This window comes from Euprymna scolopes, chromosome 32 (assembly GCF_053919585.1).
Source record: "Euprymna scolopes isolate OS-2025 chromosome 32, ASM5391958v1, whole genome shotgun sequence".
NCBI lineage: Eukaryota > Metazoa > Mollusca > Cephalopoda > Sepiida > Sepiolidae > Euprymna > Euprymna scolopes.
In genome coordinates this window covers 20,564,879-20,579,578 of record NC_136513.1, presented here as the reverse complement: position 1 = coordinate 20,579,578, position 14,700 = coordinate 20,564,879, and the positions used below count along the sequence as shown (strand labels likewise).

The 14,700-nt window shown below is 31.4% G+C and overlaps 1 protein-coding gene across 3 annotated transcripts in view; it reads right to left on the bottom strand.

Moving 5' to 3' along the window:
- The window catches only part of LOC145256245 (exonuclease 1-like), a 282,335-nt gene extending 267,645 nt beyond the window's left edge, over nt 1–14,690 (bottom strand). For all 3 annotated transcript variants that reach the window (XM_080114896.1, XM_080114895.1, XM_080114897.1), the window contains exons 1-2: nt 14,582–14,690; nt 3,435–3,615 (exon numbers count right to left, since the gene is read on the bottom strand). In XM_080114896.1, coding sequence (XP_079971022.1) covers nt 3,435–3,595 — 161 coding nt within the window. In that variant the 5' untranslated portion in view covers nt 3,596–3,615; nt 14,582–14,690. The remainder of the gene's footprint in view (nt 1–3,434; nt 3,616–14,581) is intronic.
- Between the last annotated feature and the right edge of the window lie 10 nt (nt 14,691–14,700).

Below are 14,700 nucleotides of genomic sequence, written 5' to 3'. Positions count from 1 at the left end.
GTTGGTTTTTGTTTTACGGCATATCAACCTTTTTCAGGTTATTTAATGCCGAATCAATGTCAGAGCAAGAATAAAACTCAACTTTATAAGTACATAGATTATATGGTTTTTCCTTAATTTTTAACTGTTTGCTAGTGTTTTAAACATTCACCATTGTTTTGGTAAAACAAAATAAAACATGAAGTTTTCATTTGCCAGTTTTTTTTTAAATATGTCAATTTTTTCACAGAAAAAAAAAACAAAAAAGTAAGTTTTCATTTGGCACTTTCTGGCAATTTACATAACCTGTCTGAAATATGCTGATGATAACGCAATCCCTATAAGTACTCAAAATAAAAAATAAAAACAACAACGAAAGGATATTTTAAACTCCATTGACAAATAGAAATCACAACATTACTTTAAAATAACACCCAATAAGGCAAACAATCTGACAAAAATTAGATAATTTCTAATACTGATTGAAATACTGATCAAACAACTGGACGTACAATAGGACAATTTAAATTTGAGGGAAAAGTGGGGGCAAAATATTTATAAAATTGATGAACAATTTGAAAAAGTTTAAGAAACATCGTGAAAGACACATAGGGTTTACATACAAGAAAAAAAAAGAGAGAGAGAAGTGTACACTTATGCCAAATGTGAAAAGAACAATGTACAACTTACGAAGCCTTCATTATTTATTTTTCAAAAACTAATTGGGAATCAATAAAGGGAAGTAACTCTGCAATCAACAAACGAATGTACAAATCGGGTTGTCTCCCTTACATTTTGATTTTATAATTCCGAACAACTAAAGCCTCATCCCATAGAGCTGACATAATTCCTTCCTACCTCAGAAGATGTGACACAAGATCAAAGGTGGAAAGAGTCAAGCCAGCGACTCTAAAGGAGAAGCACTCAAAACTTTTAAAAATCACTTGGGAAGTTCCATTAGTATTCCCTGATCGAGGCACCTCAGATAGTAAGCAATAAACTTATTTTACTTGAGAGATGGGAAGCAAGGCGGGAAAGGTGAACCTCCTAGAACTAGACAGGACTAAAGCCGGACAAAGTATAGAATAAGGACCTCAGCCGACTTCACTAAGAAAAGGATAGATTTTGGTTGACGCTGGTTTAACCTTCGCTTTAGCACATTTGAGCAGATTTTCGTGACCAAGAGTGTGTTTTTTAATATTAACACAACTTTAATTAATGTTTGAATTATTGATATTTTTATGAAAAAAAATATTAAATAAATAATAATAATAATAATAGAGTTATTTGTTTGCGACCGAGATTGATATTTTTATGAGGAGTGCATTCATATATTGACAAATTTTTTTAATAAAACTATTAATATTTAAACCAAAATTTGGATTGATATTTTTATAAAATTAAATTATAAATGAGAGCAAAATTGGCAGATTTGAATCCAGCCCCTAAAAAAACAAAACAAAGCAAAACATAAAAATGACCCCTAACCATCTTTTTTGTTAACACACACCCGGGCAATGCCAGGCACCCATGCTAGTATATAAGATAGGAATGTCAGTCAGCATTTTTTATAAAAATTAAGAAAACCAATATGAAAAGAGATAAATTCAACTGTTTTTAAAAAACAATCATGTTTTGGCAAAACTATTTTTGATTATTTTTTAATTAATTTTTTAAGGATTAAAAAAAAATTAAAAAATATTTTGGAGTTCATTTTTTTTTTGATTAAGAAAAACAATACGAAAAATATCATATCACTGACGACAAAGTGTTGTCTGTTTTTGTGTTACGTTTTAAATAAACACGGTTATTTTAAAGTTTTTTTTTTTAAATTAAGAAAAACAATATAAAAATATAATTTTGTTGTTGATGACTGAGTGTTGTTTCTTTTTGTGTTGTATTTAGATGTTAGATATATAGTTGATAATGTATGCAATGTGTTACTTTAAAATACTGCAAGAATAAAATAGTTGAATCAATTAGTGATGGGATGATTTCAATATCTTCCAATTCCAATACAATTACTAATTTTATTCTAAATTTCTGAATTCAATACAACTACCAATTCCAATTCTAAAATCATCTAAAAATCATCTAAAAATTTAGAATTTCATTATTTTTGAGGGGATGGATTTAAAGAAAAATCATCTACTTTTAAATGTAAATATAATTTTCTTTTTAATATGACAAACTTCTTAAATGGTTTCCCTTTATGTATTGTATACAAGAGTTGATAAATGCATTGTGACCTTTTCATATATATTTTTCACTTTTGCCATATTTTCCTATTTATCTACACTTGTGCCATTTTTTACCAAAACACGTTATTATCTATAAATATAAAAGCGAAAATGTATGTATGTATGTACGCTTTTTCTGTGTGTCTACAAAAGGCTTCTTTCAGAGAAGCGGTCTGTCGGTCGGTTCACAACTTTTAAAACTTTTTATATCACATACAAATCGTAATATCTCACAGTTAACAACGAAGCTCACCTGTCTATTTAATTTGGTCGATTTCAGGAAGATAAATATTCAATATTTGTCGCTCGCCGCATGTGGGTTAGTCTTTTTCCTATAAAATCTTCGGGGGGAAAAAAAGCGTTCAGCAGTAAATGAATACTATCCCACAGTCAAAACTTGACCTCATTTAAAACGGGCACCTGCTAAATCCAACTAATTAAATAAATTCAAACGTGTTTCCGTTAGCATCCTGCAGTGGGGCAATGGTTAACATTGCACGTTTTTTTACACTTTAATTTACAACTTTGCCTCAACGGTTCGGGTTCGATCCTCATACTTACTTTTTTTTTTTAAACCCCCCCAAACACCCGGGCAATGCTGGGTACCCCTCGCTAGTGATCTATAATTTCTTGTTTTACTAGTAGATTTAAAATCAATAAATATTTATCATTTTATCAGTAGTACCAACAATGGAAAATTAATGTATTCATTTTTTGATGACTATTATTATCATCTTTATAGTTGATGATGTTTTACTATGTTACAGCCAACTACTCATTTGGCCTTAACTAATTTGTCATTTTAAAAAGAAATGAATACACAAATTATGAAACTTCATCTAAAAGGATTCCAAAGAATAAAAAATAAAATAATACATCATAGAAAATTAAGTTTTAAACAAACCAAAAAGATTTTTAAATTGCTTTTAGAATCGGAAATTAGGCTCATTTTTTTTTTTTTTCGATTCCAATACCCTAAAAGTTCTGATTTTGATTAACTGTCCCAACACTAGTAACACTAGTAAAAAAATTTTTTTAAAACTCTTAATATTTAATAGTTATTGATCAATAGATTCTCCAGGTACCAAATTTTGTTGTTTTCTTTTTTTTTTAATATAAGTTTTCACATTTCTTGAGTTATTTTAGAATTTATCACTAGATTTTCAGAGACAGCATAGAATAAAATTTAAAACAAAAAAGAAGAATGTTACTTACTGATCCGTTGGCTCTCCAAGAGCCAGTTTTTCAGCGCAGGAGAAGGCACCTTTATGAAGCCAACAATATGCATCAATAGCAACTGTACAACCTGCAAACTCGGAAATATTCACCGGAGAATGGATTTTCTTTAGGAAAGGAAGTAAACCAGTAATACCCATAATTAAAGGTTTCCTATTACCTAGAAAATAAAAATAAAATTTCAAAAATGGTAAAAGTTTTAATATTCAAAAGAAAATAACTCAATGGATAATCAATGAAGAAAATCCAGCTCCCCAAAAAGACACTCTGAATTGAATTGAAACAAAAATTAAAACTGCTTCAGTCTAGAAGGAGTTCTTATTTACTAACAGAAGCCAGAATAGACTAAGTGCCGCCTCACAAAAGGAAAGGCTCCCTCTATCGTGCTAGAAAATTATTCACACCTGAGAGTATCCTGTACCTCTACGAAGCCACCATACGCCCATGCATGGAGTATTGTTGCCACATCTGGGCTGGTGCATCTATCACTAACCTTTCCCTTTTGGATAGGGTCCAGAAAAGGGTCTGCAATCTAATAGGTCCCACTTTGTCAACTAGACTCCAATCCCTGCCCCATCACCACAATGTTGCATCTCTGTGCCTGTTTTACAAGTATTTTAATGGAATGTGCTCTGATGAACTCATTGCACTTGTGCCCCCTCGACGTACATATCCCCGACAAACACGCCTAGCAACAAAATCACACCCCTTCACTGTTGAGGTCCTTAAACGTTGGAGGGTATTCTACTCTAATAGCTTCTTTCCTAGAATGGCTAGACTTTGGAATTCTCTTCTGCTGCTTGCTTCCCAAACTGTACTAATATGCAGAAGTTTAAATGTAACGTAAACCAACATCTTAATCTTTTTTTAGGCATGGTCCCAATTAGTAGCCCCTTGCATCCAAGTGGCAACGTGCCTTGTTTGGGATGAAGGTGAGTAAAAAAAAAAAAAAAAAAAAAAAAAAAAAATACTTTGTCAAATTGTTTTATTCAAATCTACATATTTTCATAAAGATTCTATTTTATTTTTATTTTTTTATTATGGACCTTACTTCTCTATTACTAAGGTTAAGCATCAGTAGATTCTACTATTCTTTTTATTATACTGACTACTGTTCTCATCTGATGTTATTTTCACAATATTTCAGTCGATGTAACCTTTGACCTTCTTCAAATGTTTCTTGTCGAACTTGGGAATCTTTCTATTGAATTCAAGAATCTGCACAGAAAAAACAAAAAAAAAAAAACTTTTAACCCATGGGGTAGCATGCTTATCTGTGTCCATCTCATCTAGCGCGGCCATAGCCGAGATTGAACTCACTACACAAGTGTAATTCAAATCTTTTCAGTAGTTGAATAGTTGATGCTTCGGCAAGGCTATCAAGGGGATATTTTAGCGTGACGACATCACTAGATGGGGTGCCTACCACGACTTAAGAGAGTCCCATCTATTCTCAAGAGTAGGATAGACTGCACCAGTTTCTCAAACTGGTATTTTACCTCATGATACATACTGCACCTCGCCTTCCCAAATGGTCACCCATCTGAAACTGGCCAGGCTCAATGTTACTTAACTTCGGTGATCTGGTGAGAACTGGTGTATCAACATGATTGTGCCGTGTGTGTGTGGAAAGGGAGAAATAACAGCTTAAAAATATAACTTTTTCCTAAATAAGTCCAACCATTTTTTTTCAACTATAAAAGTCAGATTAAGAAAAAGACATTGAGCATGTGTGTGGGTGGAAGGAGACAGGAAGTCATTCTTTGATGAAACAAAATTCATCTAACTACCTTACCCATTTCATGAATTCCTAGAAGATTTAGCCTTCCTGGTAAAATCAATGTTTCAGTTTTCAGAGAAAACTGTCATAAGATGGAAAAGGAAGGCAAGGCAAAATAGAGAGAACAAGGAGGACATATCACAAAAAATTAAATTCTGATAAAAAGCAGAGAACTCGTACCCCTGAACATTTACACGTGATGGGTAGGTCAACAAGTTCAATATTGCTAATAGTAACACAATCAGGAATACGTCAATTAAAATTTGAAGAAAATATTCATCACAAAAATGCTTAGTAATTGTCTGTATTTTTGAGATGAGGTGTTTTCATTGATTGAGATTGTCGGACTGACTTCCTCATCTTGGTTGTTATTGTCACAACGTTTCGGCCGTTTTGCCCTCTGGCCTTCGTCAGGTGTTTTGTATCGAACTGGGGAACCGTTTGTTAGGAGTCTCGAACCCAACCCTTTATTATTATTACGGGGGTACCGTGTTCGGACTCCAGCTAGGCTTTGGGACATAGTTGCTGATTCTCTGTTTTCAATGTTACTTTTTCACTGCCTTCGTTCAAGATTGAACTCAGCACCTTTAGGTAACTGTAAACTTTGATACAACGTCTAGGACCACTCGGCCATATGTCACTTTCCCATAAGTCTGATAAATTCTGGAAATATTTTACACACAGGTAATGAATAAGAAAAAAAAAAATGTACAGAAATTTTCTACATTGAAACCTAAATACAGGGCGTCTCAAAAATATGTTAAAATGTACTCACACTTCAACCCTTATCAGCATTGTCTAAATAATAATAATCATCAATTTGAAGATTTGCAAACATGATTCTTCGAATACATTTGTCGTTTATATTCAATTGGTTTGGTTTTATTGTTTTACAGCATATCAATCCTTTTTGGGTTATTTAATGCCAAATTCGGTTATTTTGGAAATAGTATTCATGTTGCATCCAGTTAATTTGTGAGAAGGTTTTTATTCTTCAAGCTCTTTGTATCTTCAATCGCTAGTTTGTAGTGTTTGGTTTGGTTTGGTTGTTTTATAGTGGATTTTAGCGTTTTTGTTCCCTGCCCTCCAGAACATGAGTTTTGCAATGGGAGAGGGAAAAGGGTTACAGTATTAATGTTTTGTACATTTTAAGTTAGGAAACCAAACAGGAAGTGTGGGAGATAGAAAGAGAAAGGGGAAATGGGAAGAAGGAAAAAGGGAGAAAAGGTGGATTGTTGTTTTTGTTTTTGGTTTTGCAGAACATAATAAAGTTTTGCAAAAAGAAGTAGAAAAGCAAAAAACATCAATGTTAAGTGCATTTCATCTGAGGAAGCCAATATCTTCAGACAGACTGATCTGGTAGAATCAGGTCTATTCAAAGCTTTTTCCATTTTACTTTATGTTCATAAAGGCTTTACCGTCATTCCAAGTGTGATTAAATTTTTTGAAACAACCTGTACATAAATGTCATCCTCAGTTTGACATAAGTAGTAAACTCTAAATTTGTGCACACCAAAATATAAAACAAACAAAACAAATGTCAGTTTTTCAATTTAAAATTGTAGCATGTTTTGATTAAATATTAAATATAAAATTGTAGCATGTTTTGATTAAATATTAAATATAAAATTGTAGCATGTTTTGATTAAATATTAAATTTAAAATTGTAGCATGTTTTGATTAAATATTAAATATAAAATTGTAGCATGTTTTGATTAAATATTAAATATAAAATTGTAGCATGTTTTGATTAAATATTCTCTCAACATGAAACAATAATAAAATCGTTTTTAAAATGTGAGATAAATACAAAATAATAAATTCAAAACAAGATGGTTAAAAGATCAGACATGTGCATTATCTTTATTTGTTAAATAAATATTTTAAATTTCTAATTTCTGACTTACGTTTTTTTGTTTTTTTTTTTTCTTATTTACTATGATTGTGTTTGGCACAGTCTCTAATTGCCAATAACAGGTCGTATCGTCCAGTTCAGTGTGTTTATTTTTATTTTTTAATAAATATTTATTTATTTAGAATTTCTAATTTTCGGCTTATATAAAAGCATGTGCCTGACCTTTTAACCATCATATTATTAAATTTTTACCCCAAACAAGGCACATTGCCACTTTGTGGTAGGGAGCTACTATCAGGGACATAAGCATCAGGAGTACTGTGTAGGGAGTTGGGCAGCAAGATGTTGGTTCACTTGAACTTGAACTTCTGCATGTCAGTACAGTTGGGGAAGCAGGAACCCGGAAGGGAATTCCAAAGTCTAGCTGTTCTGGGGAAGAAACTACTGAAGTAGAAGGCTCTCTTACATCTAGGGATCTCTACTGTGAAGGGGTGGGATTTAGCTGCTTGTCAGGTTTATCGGGGTTATTTACATTGAGGGGGCACAAGTGCTTGCAGTTCGTCAGAGCATTCACCATTAAAGTACTTGTAGAACAGGCAGAGGGATGAAACATTTCATCGATGGGAAAGAGGCTGAAGTTTAGATGACAGTTCAGGACCTATTAGATTGGCGACTCTCTTTTGAACCTTTTTGCTGTGCTTCTAAACAATGGATTTCTATGAATTCTAACATGTGCACATCATGGCAAATGAGAAAAAAAGAAAAAGAAAAAAATGGAAAAATATTGTCTAAACTTTTCCGATGAAGCTGAAAATTATTTATTTAAAAAATAAAAATAATGCGTGTGGTTGATCTTTTAACCATCATGTTCTGAATTTCATTTCATCTTGCTTCTAAACAGTGAATTTCTATTAATTTTATTTCTATTAATTTTAATACATGTGCACATGATCAAACACCAACACACTGAACTGGACAATACAGAATTTTATATCCATCATGCTTGTCTAAACCTTCCTGATGAAGGCTTTTGTATAAGCCAAAAATTACAAATTTTAAGTAAATAAATATTTATTTAAAAAATAAAAATAACACGTGTCTGATCTTTTAACCACCATGTTTTGAATTTCATTGCCATCGTGCTTCTAAACAGTGGATTTCTATTAATTTTAACAAAATAAAATAATAACCTCAAGGAGTAAGTATACTGCAAGTGGTGTAATAATAACACAATATACCCTTTTCTTTTTGCTATTCTAATATTTGTTCATGGAATCTACATTTAGGTTTAGACACAAATAAAGAGTGGGGGGAATTATTAAAAGTGTTTTCAGCTAGACAAGTGTTTCTTGTGAATGTTTGGTGAGGGGGGACCATAGATTGAAGCTCAGTCGAGCACTTGCCATGAAAATAACGATAAAGCAGAGACAAACTCACAACATCTTTCCTATGAGTTGCAGGTTGCAGGGAAGAGAAAAGGACATCCCCTGCGAGGCTACGAAGTCTATTTTGAACTATATCAAGGCAGGATAAGTCCTTTCTAGCAGCTCCTGCCTAGATGTGACAACAGTACTCCATCCTTGGACATACTTGGCTCTTATATAGATAGAGAATTGCATCAGCAGTAAGATATCTATTGGATCGATAGAAGGATCCCACTATTTTTCCAGCGGCCTTGGCAACAGATTTGATGCACGTGTTCCATTTAAGATCAGGAGTAAAGGTCAAGCCCAGAAGCTTAAGGTTAAAGATATCTGTACTATTATAGAAAAATCACTTTGTATGTGTGCGAGTTCCTTCCCCATAGATTCTGAAACGACTGAGCCTATCTTTTGCAAATTTCACACAAAGCTAATTTATATATCTGGCAGTGTTCTGAGATGTTTTGCACAGAAATTCATCAAGTATTGAAATCGAAAAAATCCAATCCTAAAAACAGTCTTTCTTTCTTTCTTATAGATAAAAAGAATTTTTACAAGGGAATATTTTACATTACACCGGCCAACAGAGATAATAAAATCTTCACAAATCATTTCTTCTTAAAAAAACAAGTATAGGATGCTTGGTCCCCCGTGAGTGCACAGTGAACGAGGCATAAAAAAAAATGACAAAGTTCAGCATTTGCCCGCCCACTTAGCCACAATAGTCGCCAGGAGACGTCAAATCCTGATGAAAATAAACAAACGGTGCAGTTTTAGTCCTTAACATATGTAAATTTGAGTTCTGAACCATGCAAAAAAACAAATGACTAAGTCCATCATTTGTCCCCCTCCTCCATCTAGCCCCAAAAGTCATCAAGGTCTTAACATATTTTAATTAAAGTTCAACACCATGCAAAACTGCTAAATAGACATACACAGAAAATTTTGGACAAATATGGTAAAATAGTCCCAAAAATGGTGTGTTTTTATTAACCCTAAAAGACACCCTGGGGTACACCCAAGAGTTATCGTGAAGTATAGATGAAAAAAATTATATAGAAATCAATTAGTTATAACTTTTCAGGAAGTTTTATAAAAATTCAAGGCATCAATTTATTTAATAAGCACAAAAGTGTTAATTTTAGCCATTTTAACACAAAAGGCACCCCTGGGGGAGGGGGGGGCAACCGGAGTTTTCCCGGAAAATCTGTTGTTACTTTTTTACTCATATCATGTTTTATGTTTGTGCAAAATTTTTTAAAATTCCAAGGCGTAGTTGAGAAAAGTGCGGACAGATGAACAGACAAGAGTGAATTTACAAAAAAAAAGAGAAGTATTGTCATCTGGACATATATAGTTCAGTGATGGAGCATTTAACTACAGATCAAATGATCCCCTGTTCAAGACCAGGTGTGCCTCACCATTTTATTTAAATTTTTTCTTACCAATAAATTACATTTACGATAAAAGACCAGGTACCATTTAAAATCGCCGCAAATCATTTCTTTGTTTGTAAATTTTAAAACTAAGCATTAATTAGAAATGACTTTTCCAGGGTATTCATCGTCAAGCCCAAATATCAACTGACGTGATATTGTAAACAAACACAGGCAGAATTTGATGAACAACATTATCATTATTAACGTCAAAGAATGAGAGTTCAAGATAGAACAGTTGTTTTAATTTGAATAAAATAAAATATGCATCAAGTGCGCTTGAAAGCCAAATCACAACGTAATATTAGGAAAATAAACAAATATTTTACTTGTTTGAAATTCATCACAAATATATTTCAGAGGTATGCTCCATCTTCAGTATGTTGTTTCTTTTTTATTTTCTTCTTCCTTGCCATGTTGTCAATTTGGAGAAAGAAGTAATTTTGTAAAGAGCCGTACGTTGTTTCTAGCAGTTGTATTTTGAAATGTTTGAACTGTGTGTAAGCCAACGTGAGAATAACGTCAAAGAATGAGAGTTCATATAGAAACGTTGTTTTAATTTGAATAAAATAAAATACGCATCTAGTGCGTTTGAAAGCCAAATTACAACGTATTATTAGGAAAATAAACAAATATTTTACTTGTTTGAAATTCATCACAGATATATTTCAGAGGTATGCTCCATCTTCAGTATGTTGTTTCTTTTTTATTTTCTTCTTCCTTGCCATGTTGTCAATTTGGAGAAAGAAGTAATTTTGTAAAGAGCCGTACGTTGTTTCTAGCAGTTGTATTTTGAAATGTTTGAACTGTGTGTAAGCCAACGTGAGAATAACGTCAAAGAATGAGAGTTCATATAGAAACGTTGTTTTAATTTGAATAAAATAAAATACGCGTCAAGTGCGCTTGAAAGCCAAATCACAACGTATTATTAGGAAAATAAACAAATATTTTACTTGTTTGAAATTTATCATTAAATATTTTTCAGAAGTATACTCCATCTTTAGTGTGTTGTTTTGTTTCTTTTGCTTTCCTTTTCGTCGATAGGACAGAGGCGTAAGCTTAGATGCCAGTTCAGGGCCTATCAGATTGGCGACTCTCTTTTTAACCTTGTCTAAGAGTGAGAGACTAGCAGCAGATGCACCAGCCCAGATGCGACAATAATACTCCATACATGGGCGAATGGTGGCCTTATAACATTCAGTGTATTGCTAGATACAACGCGTGGCTCTTTACAAACAGACTTCTTTCTCCAAATTGACAACATGGCAAGGAAGAAGAAAAGAAAAAAAGAAGCAATACACTGAAGATGGAGGATACCTCTGAAATATATTTGCGATAAATTTCAAACAAGTAAAATATTTGTTTATTTTCCTAACATTACGTTGTGATTTGGCTTTCAAACGCACTTGACACATATTTTATTTTATTATCATTATTATTTTATTTTTATTTATTTACTTTTTTCTTTTTTTGCAAATTAGTCTACTGGGCAAATTATTCCTCGTAATATATAATAATCAATAGAAGATTGATTCTATAATAATGCATACACAATTTGCATAAATTAAAATATCATGTTTAAGCATATTGTACAACTGGGCAACGCGTGGCATCCAGTTAGTATCATATAAACTGAATTTAATATGAAAATCTTATCTATCAAATAACACATCTGTAGTCTGCATAACTACCAAACTTCAAAGATATTAATTCTGAAAAAATAAATTCTATGAAGATAAAACAAAATAAGGTGCCCAATTCAAAAATACAACAAAAATGGTTACTCGTTCGTTTTGCTGGTAAATAAGGAGTGAGCTTTAATTTTTCCATTTCTATTGTAAAGTGAACCTTCATTCTATTCCATTCTAAAAATACATTTTTTGGTGCTTTTACACTATTGGGACGAAATTTTGTAGTTGATAAATGGAATCTTCAGATAAAAAAAACAATGTTCAAACAAGTAAAATATTGTTTTTGTCAATTCTAATAAGTTACATTGGTAGCTTTCAAATTACGCAATCGAAATTACCTGAATATTACTGAATTATTAAAAAACAACTTTAATTACGTTAGCAGGTGAAAAATTGCTGCCATCTTTGTTTAATACGAACAGAAAATTACACTTACAAACTGATAAGTAAAATGTGATCATTTTTTTAAGTACGATGACCCATATTTTCACGCACAAGGCTTGACGGCTCACGCATATGTGTTGTTTTTACGTTTTATAGCTTTTTTATCCATCCGTATTTCAAAACAGGAAGAAACACAAGAAATACTGGCTTGCTAACACCAGTTAATGCTTACGTAATGGCAGTTTTTTAAATGGTTGCTTAAAAAAAATCTTTTATTTAAAAAATACATGGAATATAAAATATAAATATGGACAAATTCTCATATATGAAGAATGGAAGCATCCATTGATTAGTATTTTATATAGGTAAGTGATTTTTTTGAATTTATATATATTTATTATATTTAGATTAAGTTAACATTCGTTGAATTTCGTGAAATCTTTTTTAAAGAAAACTGATTCAAAAAAAAATACTGTATATTTTTTGATAAAACCTTTGATGATTTTAAAGTTTGGTCTTTGCTCCTTTTATTGAAAAAAAATTAGGGTTTAAATTATATTAGTCATATTGTTATAAGCTTCGAAAGATAGCGAGTCTAATTAATCACTCCTTTTTTAATGGCGACTTCTGACACTCCTAGCAGTGACTAAAAGAAGAATTTGACTCGTTACAAGGGAGGTAATCATTTTATTAAATCTTGGCTCAATTTAGCAAAATTCACTTTTCGCTAATTGTCTCTGAAAATTGTTTTCTGTCTTAATGTTTTTCCTAATTTTTGGATATGTTCATTATCGCGACATGACAATTAAGTAGATGCAATTGGTTTTATTTGAAATTCGATGTTTCGAATTTCGTTCTTATAATGAAGTACCGATTTTTTCTGTATTTTTGCTATTTTTTAATTAAGTGTAATTTTGAATAAGCACCAAATAAAGTTGCATAAAATTATTGTACAACAAAAAAATAATTTAAATCCTTTTGCAAATGATTCAAAAATTTAAAAAATAAATAAATAAAAGTGCGTGATATGGGAGAGGGGGTCTTTTTTATTTCAGCCTAAAATAAAAATAAATTCAAGTTGGGCGTGGGCGTTGGCGTTGGCCCCAAAACGGAATATGAGAAATTAAACGTTTTGCAGTAAATAAATCACAGCAAAATATTTCAGGTTTTGTTTAAAAGGTAAATTTTTACATTAGGTCCACCTCCACAATTTTTAACATGGGGAGGTTGGAGGTGTCTATTCGGAAAGCCGTTCGTGACATTTTAAAAGTAAATTGTGGAGGTTTTGTTTATCGCACATGCATACAAACATAGCCGCCAGTGAATTACAGTGCATAATACAACAGGTCTTTAACCATATCTCCAAAACTATTTGTCTCTGTAAAATTTAAATGGGATTTTCGGGTTTGTATTACTGTGTACACATAGATTCGAAAAAGTTGTATAATAAACTAGATAAAATACTGTTAGAAATTCGCTCAACATATGTTACCGTGACATAACTTGACATATATTCGGTGGTTTTTTAATAGTATTTTGTCTAGTTTATTATTTATAACACCTTTTCCCAAACTTACCGTGTTAAAGAGAGAGTCGGGCGCCATTTTTAATTTTCCAATTCATCAGTAAACAATGTACGTTTTTCAAGCTGAATAAACATGTTACATTAAATAAAAACACAAAAAATATATCCAGTTTGGTAGAAAAGTAACTTATCTTGCCTTTGATAACATTTATTTGTTATATATTTGTTTTTTTTTGACAACTTTTTTTGAATCTATGTATACAAACCCGGATTTTCTTATTCAGCTTAGTCGAAAACCTATAAGTCGTCATTTTAATGAAAATTGTGAAGACGGGCCTAATATAAAAAAAAAAAGTTTAAATACCGTTTAAAATTTTACAAACGCAATCAATTTTTTTCAAGTACAATTTTTATTTTTATTTATTTTTTTTTTTTTTTTTAGGAAAAATGTCAAGTTTTAGTGCTTATTGTACCACGTTATTTTAAAGTTAAATTCAAGTTTTACGATATATTTTTTATTAAATTGTTAGTACAGAATAGTTACACAACATCCCACTCCCATGATAAGAAAGGCTTTCTAATTAATTGATAATTTAAAAAAAAAAAAAAAACTTTTATTTTGTAAGAGCAAAAACTGCCAACGCGACTATTTTGTTTACCATAATAATAGCAAATTCGGAGAAAAATAAGGAGAAAAATCACTAACACGTACCAATGAGATTTTTTTTATATCAAAATATAACTAAAATCAATTCTTTTTATGACGATAAAAATATGTAGACATAGTTTCCTGAAATTAAAAAAACTAATCAATGTAGGTATTTATTATAAATGAGTCTAAAAAAATAACTTTGTTTATATTTTTTTGTTTATTTTTTAATTGAATGAAAAAAACGAAGACAATTATCTTTCAATACATTTTTATCGTGATATTGCACCAAACGAATAACTATTTACAATAAATTTGCTGATTATTTCAATAAAGGTTAATTTTTTATAAGAAACAACAAAATGAATGAGGAAAACAAACTTACACGAATTTTCTGCTTCCCGCGTTTCTTCGTACGACTACAATCAGTTTCGTATAAAATAGCATGATTAATTTTAAACAAAATTTGAATGTTTTAATTGATTATTTATTTTACATTTTATT